At 45.8% G+C, this 11,014-nt stretch overlaps 1 protein-coding gene across 2 annotated transcripts in view; it reads left to right on the forward strand.

The window, feature by feature from the left end:
• mep1ba (meprin A subunit beta a) overlaps nt 1-9,251 on the forward strand; it is a 62,416-nt gene extending 53,165 nt beyond the window's left edge. The window contains exons 13-15 of one of the 2 annotated variants that reach the window (XM_085992267.1): nt 2,941-3,202; nt 4,447-4,651; nt 9,137-9,251. In XM_085992267.1, the coding sequence (XP_085848393.1) occupies nt 2,941-3,202; nt 4,447-4,651; nt 9,137-9,148 (479 nt within the window). In that variant the 3' untranslated portion in view covers nt 9,149-9,251. Of the gene's footprint in view, nt 1-2,940; nt 3,203-4,446; nt 4,664-9,136 lie in introns of those variants that run through there. The other variant, XM_085992268.1, reaches the window with a different exon arrangement.
• Nucleotides 9,252-11,014: the final 1,763 nt, after the last annotated feature.

Consider the following 11,014-nt stretch of genomic DNA (forward strand, 5'->3'; position numbering starts at 1 on the left):
ACTTGTGTAAACCGTCCTTGTCAATCACATGTCCACAGTATGAGATTTCCTTTTTGAAAAACTCACACTTGTCTCGGTTCGCTCGGAGCCCATACTCCCGTAACCTGATGAGCACCTGTTCAAGGCTGGAAAGGTGGTCGTTGTCACTCTTGCCAGTAATGATGATGTCATCAAGATAACACAGTACCTGGGATCGCCTGCAGGACTTGGTCCATTGCCCTTTGCCAGATTGCAGGAGCTGATGCTATTCCGAATACCAGCCGATTGTACTGGTAAAGGCCTTTGTGCGTATTTATTGTCAGGTACTTCTTTGATGCATCATCAATTTCCATTTGGAGATAGGCCTGGGCCAAGTCAATCTTTGTGAAGCGTTCCCCTCTTGACAGGGAAGCAAAGATGTCCTCAATGCAAGGCAATGGGTACTGTACTGTGTGGAGGACTGGGTTAACAGTCACTTTAAAGTCTCCGCAGATGCGCACTTTTCTTGGCTTTCCTGGTTTTGTACTGGAGGTTTTCTTCATCACTGGAACTATAGGTGTGGCCCATTCACTCCAATCCACCTTGGACAGGACCCCTAACTGTTCCAGGTTCTCCAGCTCTGCTTCTACTGAAGGGCGAATTGTATAAGGCACTGGTCTGGCCTTGTGGAACTTTGGATTTGCGTTTTCCTCAATCTTAATTTTTGCTTTCATGCCCTTAAGTGTTCCTAGTCCCTTCTTGAACACTTCCTGAGAGTCAGAGAGTATTTGTGACAGTCTCTCAGGAGTGGCGTTGCTGTCCTCCTTTGCTGACACAAACAGTGCTTGGATGGTGTGCCAATCCAACTGTATTTTCCTGAGCCATTCGCGTCCCAGCAATGGTGGTCCTCCATTTTCCACTACACAGAGGTTCAATTGCGGTATTTTTTTTTCTTTGTATGTCACGGTCACTTTTATTTTACCTTTGGGGCACCCTCTTTGTCCTGTGTATGTCTTTAACAGTACTTTAGTTGGCCTTAGCGGTATGTGTGAAAACAGTCGTTTGTAGTCATGTCCAGAGATCACTGTTAAAGAGCCTGTGTCCAACTCCATTTTCAGCCTAACTCCTGCCACTTCTGGAGTAACCCATATTATTCTGTGATCCCCTGTCTCTTTCACACTGTGTAGTTTTAGACAAGCCAGATCCTCTTCCTCTGAGTCTGCGTCACTTTTTTCTTTATCGGAACTGTCTCCAGTCACGTGGTGTACCTTCTTGTATCTATCTTTGAAAGGTTTCTTGTTTTCAGTCACTTGATGTACCTTTTTGTTACTCTGTATTGTATCAGTTTTCTGCTTCTTATTTGCTTTGCAGACCCTTTCAATGTGCCCTCGTCTGCCACATTGTCTGCAATCTTTGTCTTTAAACCAACAGTCATTGTGGTCATGTGACATTTTGCCACAGCGATAGCACTTCTTTTCTTGTTTCAGTGACATTTTATGAGTTGAATATTCCAGGGATTTTTGTTGAATTTCTAAAGCGCCACGTGCTGCTGCTTCCATTGATATTGCGATACTCAGAGCCTTCTCCAATGTGAGGTCTTTTTCAGACAGGAGCTTCTTTTGTGTGCTTTCACTTTGCATGCCACACACAAATCTGTCCCTCAATGCGTCTGATAAGCACACTCCAATTGGCAATGTTCTGATAATTTGCGCAACTTTGCCAAATATTCAGAAATGCTTTCATTTTTGCTCTGGTTCCGTTTATGGAATTTAAATCTTTCAGCTATGAGCAGTGGTTTGGGGCTTAAATGGTCTTGGAGTGTGTCCACTATTTGTTTGAATGCTTTGTTTGCTGGCTTTTCAGGGGTTAATAAACTACGTAGCAGCCTGTATGTCTTTGCGCCCATAACAGTCAGCAAAACAGTGGCTTTCTATTCTACCTCCACTCTGTTAGCCTCACAGTACAATGCCACTCTTTCAATGTAAGTTGCCCAGTCTTCAATGCTGCTATCAAATGCTGCAATAGTGCCAATCATCGCCATTTTTTTTTTCCAAACCCGTTTTTCTTTCTTTACTAGTTAGCTAGCGTCATGCAAGTCCTGTGCACTTTTCACTTGACTTACGTATCCCCTGCCTGGCTTAGCAAGCGTGCTCCATTTTCTCTACCTTCTCGCTCCTTTCTTCCAAGTTTCGGTGTCCTCTGGATGCGATGCCAGAATGGGAAGACGTAGGTTCATAATTCTCGGCGCCAATTTGTTGTGTTTGTACCGCTATACACAACTACATAAAATAATAAAGCAGCAGAGACTGAGAGTAACTTCAAGTGATCTTTACTGGGTAACTGGAACTTCGGCACTGACTGTACCAATCGATACGCGTCTGTTATATACGCTCGCAACTAAGGATGTACATCCGCAAAACAAAGTAGTCCCTTCAATGTTGTATACATTACAACTTCTATCAGGTCACCTCTCAACCTTCTCGGTTCATTAAGAGAGAAAAGAAACCCAGCCTGTATTGAGAGTTACAACCCCCTCAGTTCTGGCATCATCCTTATAAATCTTTTTTGCGCCTCTATATCCTGTGCCTCTATATCCTTTTTGTAATATGGAGACCAGAACTGTGCACAGTTCAGTAATAAAGAAAACAAAATATATACACCCCTGTTATGTTTATTAATTCCTAGTTAGGTACGCACAAGTACTAATCCTTATCTTTGAACACGTTTACATAACGAATTAAATATGTCAATCATTTTCGACTAAGGATATAAATATTATAGCTATTTCGGTTAATAAATTACCATCAATATACATCGCATGATGGTAAAGTCATTCTTGACATTGCTGAACAGTACCACAGAATTCAGGTTAAATGTTTGAAGAAATCTGCACTTATATTGATGCGAAAATGTGTTGGATCAGATGTGACAAGACCAATCATGCAGTGTTGTCCATTGAACTGTGGTACTTTGTCCTTTTAGATGTACTTCATCTTGTTGGCCCACAACCTACACCATCAATATCCAGCCCCACCACTGTTGGCCCTCAACCTACACCATCAAGGCCCAGCCCCACCACTGTTGGCCCTCAACCTACACCATCAAGACCCAGCCCCACCACTGTTGGCCCTCAACCTACACCATCAAGACCCACCCCCAGTGCCAGCGAACCAGGACCGTGCCTTGACTTTCAATGCAAAAATGATGGTGTCTGCACTGTAGAAGGTGGAGAACCTGTATGCAGGTAATGCCTTTTGTTATCACTGCAGTATTAGACTGATTATTAAAAACTAGAAAGTTACTAGAAACTAGAAAGAACCTTTACTTCTATAGCACCTTGCGCGACTTCAGGACGCTTTACAGCCAATGAAGTACTTTTTGAAGTGTAGTCACTGTTGTAATGTGGTAAATGCGGCAGCCAATTTGCACACAGCAAGCTCCCACAAACAGCGATGTGATAATGACCAGATAATCTGTTTTAGTGATGTTGATTAAGGGATAATTATTGGCCAGGGGCACCGGGGAGAACTCCCCTGCTCTTCTTCAAAATAATGCCATGGGATCTTACAGCTATTCCTGCGAGGGCAGACGAGGCCTCGGTTTAACGTCTCATCCAAAGGATGGCACATCTGACATTGGAGCACTTGCACTGGAGTGTCAATCCTAGATTTTTGTGCTCAAGTCTCCTGGAGTGGGATTTGAACCCACAACCTATACTGACTCAGAAGGTGAGGGTGCTACGCACTGAGCCACTGGCTGACACAAGTGGTAGCAGAATGGCTGCCCGTTACACACCCCGCCCGAATTTCCTTTCCATCGACGTTGCACCACACTTCTGACAAAGTAACACCGGAGTAGCAACAGCAAATCCGAGGAACTTACCGGCCACAGTCTCAGCGTTCGGTTAACAGAAATGCCTTAGGGTTTGCTCTCATGGCCAACTGAGCCTTTAGATTGTATGTGTATCTTGCAATTCGGTATTTACAAACAAATGTCTGGAATTTCCTTGGCAGGGGGGGGGTTACACAGCATTACATCGAATTTTACAGCATAGAAACAGGCCATTCGGCCCAACAGGTCCCTACGTGAAATGGTTTCCGCCGATCTTCCACCAAAGGTTCGGCCGGAGAACCAGTGGTGAGAATGGGGAACTCGCTAACACTTGGAGTAGTTTGGGAGGCAAATAGTAGAGAAGCATTTAAGGGGAAGCCTGATAATTACACGAGGGAGAAAGGTATAGAGGGTTATGTTGAAGTGAAGAGGGGTGGGAGGAGGCTCATATGGAGCAAGGACCTGTTGATCCGAATGGTGTAAAATTCTATGTAATGCTCTGTAACCCCCAAGGAAATTCCAGACGTTTATTTGTAAATACACTTAATTATATATTATTCAAAGCAAAGAAACTCCTTTCTCACCATTGAGTGCATCGCCCTATCACAGTATTTGTGTGCCTCAGTACCTGAGATGTTACCCACTATTATTTTACAGGTGTACAACAGGTGATAATTGGTGGTATTCCGGCAAATATTGCGAAACTCCTGGCAAGCAAGAAGAAACGGTTGTAATTGCAGTGGTCTCGTCTGTAGCCATTTTCTTCGTCATGCTGATAATCACACTGCTCAGTGTATACTGTCTGAAACGTAAATACCAGAAGAAAATGGGATCGAAGGATCAAGACATGCATTTAGCCAATGTGAGTGTTTGAAATCGATCCATAAAAGATTGATTTTGAGTAAACCCAATATTTACATTCGGGGCATAGTCTCAGGATAAGGGGTCGGCCTTTTAAGACTGAGATGAGGAGGAATTTCTTCACTCAGAGGGTGGTGAATCTTTGGAATTCTCTGCCTCAGAAGGCTGCGGATGCTGAGTCGTTGAGTATATTCAAGGCTGAGATCGATAGATTTTTGGACTCTAGGGGAATCGAGGGATATGGGGATCGGGCGGGAAAGTGGAGTTGAGGTCGATGATCAGCCATGATCTTATTGAATGGCGGAGCAGGCTCGAGGGGCCGAATGGCCGACTCCTGCTCCTAATTCTTTTGTTCTTATCTTATGTTATTAAATGCTTCTCGTGCCTAATTTGGTGACTGATGGTAGATTTTCCACCCAGTAGACAGCTGTACTGTTTTTCTTCAGTTAGCACAGGGGCCGCCGATGCAGTGACACGTTGGGCATCCGCTGCCTATTATCGGGTGCAGAGACGTGAAACCCTGAAGATAACTGGGGTGCCCGCCGTAGCTCAATGCCAGTGGTGAGCACAAAGGGGGGCTGGGAAGCTGCACCCAAGCTGTAGCACTGGGCTCCCAATTTTAATGTCAACGTGTCCCCGCCCAGCCCCCGCACCCCACCCCTCCACAGAATGGATGGAGCACTTAAGCATTCCTTCTAGCCACAAAGCACCATCTGGAGCAGGCGTTGAAGGGGAGGCCACTATTCATTGTTAGAAAAATAATGGCCCGTAATTTCCGACAGGAGGCTTCTGTTGTATGCTGGGCAATTGTCGGATATGAGAGGAAAGGGCAAAGGGGCCCTGGGAGAGCACTGGACAAGGAGCAAAGAGGTCCCTGGAACATTGGCCCATATATTCCGATCAGCATCTGATATGGCGTGTCGTAGTAACCTAGGAACAGGAGGAGGCCATTCAGCCCCTCGAGCCTGTTCTGCCATTCAATGAGATCACGGCTAATTTGGATCTTAATTCCATCTATTCGCTTTGGTTCTGTGACCCTTAATACCCTTACCTAACAAAAACCCATCGGAAAAAAATCTACGCCCTTACCTGAGGGCTCCCGAGGTCCGGACACTTCCGCACTTCCGATGCTGGGCCTCTCCACAGTTGAAATGCCCAGAGGCCCACGTATCCCAGGGACGCAGGCGGTTCGCAAGCGTCCCTGGGATCACGTGGGCCAGGCCAGCCAATAGGAGAGGGGAATCGCCCTTCATACTTTCGACAGATAGACTCGTCAAATATATGAATGGGGATCACTGGAAAAAGACACAAAAACATTAAATACATTTTTTAAAAACCATCACGTTTTTAAAATGAGTTAAAATTATATTAAATTAAATATTTTAAACAAAAATTTAATTTTTTGAAAAAAAAATTAAAGTTTTTTAAGGGGCTAAAAATAAACTTACTTTTTTTAAAAGTATTTTGAAATTATAAATGAGTGAAATTTTTTTTAATACTTTTTTTTCAACTCTTATGCTGGTAAAAGCAGGCCTTACGCAGGCTTTTACCAGGCGTAAGATTTCTAAGGGTTTTCAGCAGGCGGAGGTTCTCCAGAAAGTGGAACTCTCCCCCCCCCGCAGAGGCCCTTCTCCAGGGCAGGCGTCCGATCTGTCAAGAGCATTCTTGACAGATTGGAAATGCCAGTTTTCCGCGCAGGCGCTTGGCATGCCTGAAACTGGCACTTCCGATGTCCCTCTGCGGGGTTGTACACAGCACGTACCCACCCGTAGGGATCGGAATATATGGGCCAATGTTCCAGGGACCTCTTTGCTCCTTGTCCAGTGCTCTCCCAGGGCCCCTTTGCCCCTTCCTCTCATATCCGACAATTGCCCAGCATACAACAGGCAGCCCATAGCCCTTAACTGGTAGCCAGCATCTGATATGGCGTGTCGTAGTAACCTAGGAACAGGAGGAGGCCATTCAGCCCCTCGAGCCTGTTCTGCCATTCAATGAGATCACGGCTAATTTGGATCTTAATTCCATCTACTCGCTTTGGTTCTGTGACCCTTACCTAACAAAAACCCATCAACCTCCGTTCTGAAATTTTCAATTGGCCCCCCCAGCCTCAACAGCTATTGGGGGGGGAGAGTTCCAGATTTCCACCACCCTTTGTGTGAAGATGTGCTTCTTGACATCACCCCTGAACGGCCTGGCTCTAAATTTAAGGTTCTGCCCCCTTGTTCTGGACTCCCCCCACCAGAGGAAATAGTTTCCCTCTTTCAACCCTATCAACTCCTTTAATCACCTTAAACACCACAATTTGATCACATCATGTGCTGGAGTACCATAAATGGGTTGTCCAATGAGGTCAGTCAGTCACCTCCCTTGTGTGCAATGCTGACCCACCCCACAGTGTCGGAGACAGGATAATGTTAAAATTTGGCCCAAATTCTCTGGGTTCCGGCTCTGAATCCTGTTAATACTGCTTGGATAAAAGTCTAATAGCTATAAGGGTCCCACAGAAATTGGGCGTAAATAGTAGGTAATACTTAGAATGACGTATTTCTGTCATTTCTTAGGCATAATAAACCCCGCCCCCCCCCCGCCCCCCTCACACAGAGTGCATTGTCTGATGGAGGCAAAAAGGGGCGAGTCCTTTTCCAAATTCCACCCCCTGCCCAGAAACTTTCTTTTGCAGCCCCAGAGCGCAAGAATTTGGCCCAACTGACTGACGCTGGGGGTACATTCCCACAGGCTTCAGCAGTCCTCCGATGCCCTACCCACGTCGCCATTCTTGATGAGAGAGTTTGGACAGTAAGTGCTAGCAAGCTATTTGACTATGGTGGCGTTGTATTCACGCCTCTGATTCTGTCCTTGCCCGATGCCCTCAGCTGCCCTTCCCAGAATGCTCACTGGATAGCAAACAGGCGTGGGTATGCCAGCTTTAGATTTATTTTCCCCTCCCGAGCCCAGGGTGCATTTTCCAACAATTGCACCCTGTTCTACCTCAGCTGGAATACTGTGAGCAGTTCTGGTCGCCACACTGTAGGAGGGATGTGATTGCATTGGAGAGGGTGCAGAGGAGATTCACCAGGATGTTACCTGGGCTGGAGCGCTTCAGCTATGAAGAGAGACTGGACAGGCTGGTGTTGTTTTCCTTAGAGCAGAGAAGGCTGAGGGGGGACCTGATTGAGGTGTACAAAATTATGAGGGGCATAGATAGGGTAGATAGAAAGGAACTTTTCCCCTTAGTAGAGGGGTCAATAACCAGGGAGCATAATTTCAAGGTAAGGGGCAGGAGGTTTAGTGGGGATTTGAGGAAAAACTTTTTCACCCAGAGGGTGGTTGGTATCTGGAACTCACTGCCTGAAAGGGTGGTAGAGGCAGGAACCCTCACAACATTCAAGAAGCATTTAGATGAGCACTTGAAACGCCATAGCATACAAGGCTACGGACCAAGTGCTGGAAAATGGGATTAGATTAGACAGGGCTTGATGGCCGGTGCAGACACGATGGGCCGAAGGGCCTCTTTCTGTACTGTATAACTCTATGACTCTATGAGATCAGAACTCAGCACATTTGGGGCAGTCATACCCTCTGGTCGGTATAGTTGAGCTATACCCTGGGCAGAGCACTTGCCAACGGACTGACTAAGGGTGATGAGGCTCATGTGTGTTTGGAGAAGGGAAGGGGAAGTGGGGAGACCTCTGGGCAATCCATTGATGATTGGGTCGACCATATTATAATACGCCTTGTGCATCTGATATTTTTTTATTAGTTCGTATAAATTTGAAAATATCCTGTTTAAACAAAAAACATATATGCAGAACTTACGTTAGGTGGATAGACTAGAGAAGGTGGGGTTTGTTCACCTTGGAGCAGAGAAGGCTAAGAGGAGATTTGAGCGAGGTGTTTAAAATCATGACGGGTTTAGATGAAGTGGATAAAGAGAAACTGTTTCCAATGGCTGAAGGGTCGATGACCAGAGGGCACAGATTTAAGGTGATTGGATAAAGAACCAGAGGCGACATGAGGAAAAACTTTTTTACGCAATGAGTGGTTAGGATTTGGAACGCGCTGCCTGATAGGGCGGTGGATACAGATTCAATAGTAGCCTTCAGAAGGGGATTGGATAAATACAGGAAGGAGAAACAATGGCAGGGATATGAGGAAGGAACGGGGGAGTGGGACTAACGGGATCGCTCTTCGAAACAGCCGGCGCAGACTGGATGGGCCGAATGGCCTCCTTCTGTGCTGTACTATTCGATGATTCTACGATTAAGCAAAACAACTCCCTGCCCACGCAAAAACCGCAAATTCGATTATTCTACGTGGATTATGTAACCTCCATAGCATTTTACAATTCACTTAAGACAGTAAATTGGATTTGCCTCAACACGCTGCCCATTCTATATAAAAATTAATGGCGTTTTTCCGCTAGCTATACTCATCAGCTGATTGTTTCTCAGGGTGAACCATTGTAAACCAATTGTTTTTACAACAGACCCAAATGTGAAAAAACTGGACAGATGTCTCAAGGCATGGAGAAGAAAGAGGACGACTCGGGCAAGGGTGGCCTGAAGTAAATCCGAATAAAGTTGCACAAATCAATGAGTGAACCGTGATTTTTGCTTTCAAGTTATTTGACATTCGCTTGTAAAATTTGTATGAAGGTTGCGCATTGCATCACTTGATTTTAAAATTCTCCACCTTGTTTTCAAATCCTTCCATGGCCCTCGCCCCCTCCCTATCTCTGTAATCTCCTCCAGCCCCACAACCCACCGAGGCATCTGTGCTCCTGTAATTCTGACCTCTTGAGCATCCCCGATTTTAATCGCTCCACCATTGGCAGCCGTGCCTTCAGCTGCCTGGGCCCTGAGCTCTGGAATTCCCTCCCGAAACCTCTCCGCCTCCTTTAAGACGCTGCTTAAAACCTACCTCTTTGACCAACCTGCCCTAATATCTCCTCAGTGTGGCTCAGTGTCAGATTTTGTTTGATAATCGCTCCTGTGAAGCGCCTTGGGACATTTTACTACGTTAAAGGCGCTATATAAATACAAGTCGTTGTTGATGATTTTAAAACAAGGTTGTGGGTTCAAGTCCCATTCCAGGGACCTGACCACATAAATCTAGGCTGACGCTCCCAGTGCCGTGCTGAGGGAGTGCCGCACTGCTGGAGGTGCCGTCCTTCGGGTGAGACGTTAAACCGAGGCCCCGTCTGCCCTCTCAGGGGGTCGTAAAAGATCCCATGGCCACTATTTCAAAGAAGAGCAGAGGAGTTCTCCCCGGTGTCCTGGGGCCAATATTTATCCCTCAACCAACATAACAAAAAACAGATTATCTGGTCATTATCACATCGCTGTTTGTGGGATCCTGCTGTGCGCAGATTGGTTGCCGCGTTTCCATTACAGCAGTAACTGCACTTCAAAAGGTACTTCATTGGCTGTAAAGGGCTTTAAGATGTCCTGAGGTCGTGAAAGGCGCTATATAAATATAAGATTCTGAAGGGGATTGACAGGGTCGATGCTGAGAGGTTGTTTCCCCCTGGCTGGAGAGTCTAGAACTAGGGGGCATAGTCTCAGGATAAGGGATCGGCCATTTAAGACTGGGATGAGGAGGAATTTCTTCACCCGGTTGTGAATCTTTGGAATTCTCTACCCCAGAGGGCTGTGGATGCTGAGTCGTTGAGTATATTCAAGGCTGAGATCGATAGATTTTTGGACTCTAGGGGAATCGAGGGATATGGAGATCGGGCGGGAAAGTGGAGTTGAGGTCGAAGATCAGCCATGATCTTATTGAATGGCGGAGCAGGCTCGAGGGGCCGAATGGCCGACTCCTGCACTTACTTCTTATGTTCTGTATAAAAGCAAGTCTTTCATTCTTTCTTTCTTTCTTTTGCAACAAAATGCGAAACAAAAATCATTACAAAAAATAATGTAACAATTATCTAAGCTTGGACTGTAAGGGCAGACATTAAAATACCAACTCATTGCGCACCACAGCTCAGGGGGTTTTGCTAACGACGTTATGGTCAACGTGCCCGCTCAGATTCGGGGCCGCGCTGCTGTCTGGAAATCCCGCGCAAGACGGCCACCGGCTTTTCAACGGGAGTTTTCGTGCATGCGCGAAATTTTGAACAGCCCGTTAAAGGGACCGCGCACCCGGAAAAAAAAATTAGGGGGGAACGTTGATTATGGTTGCTTCTTATATATTGTCACAGGGCGTAAATCAAGGTTTAAGAATGTGTTCTAAATCAGTGCTAGCAATGATCTTTACAGCGATTCTCAACTCATTAGGAATGATAAGATTTTGAGTAAGAATGCAGTTACCGTCAGAAACATTTTTTCGAAAGGAACACTGGCAGTGTCTGTAAACTGTGTTT

The sequence above is a fragment of the Somniosus microcephalus genome, chromosome 7 (assembly GCF_052327205.1).
Source record: "Somniosus microcephalus isolate GS21.2 chromosome 7, FLI_Smic_1.0, whole genome shotgun sequence".
NCBI lineage: Eukaryota > Metazoa > Chordata > Chondrichthyes > Squaliformes > Somniosidae > Somniosus > Somniosus microcephalus.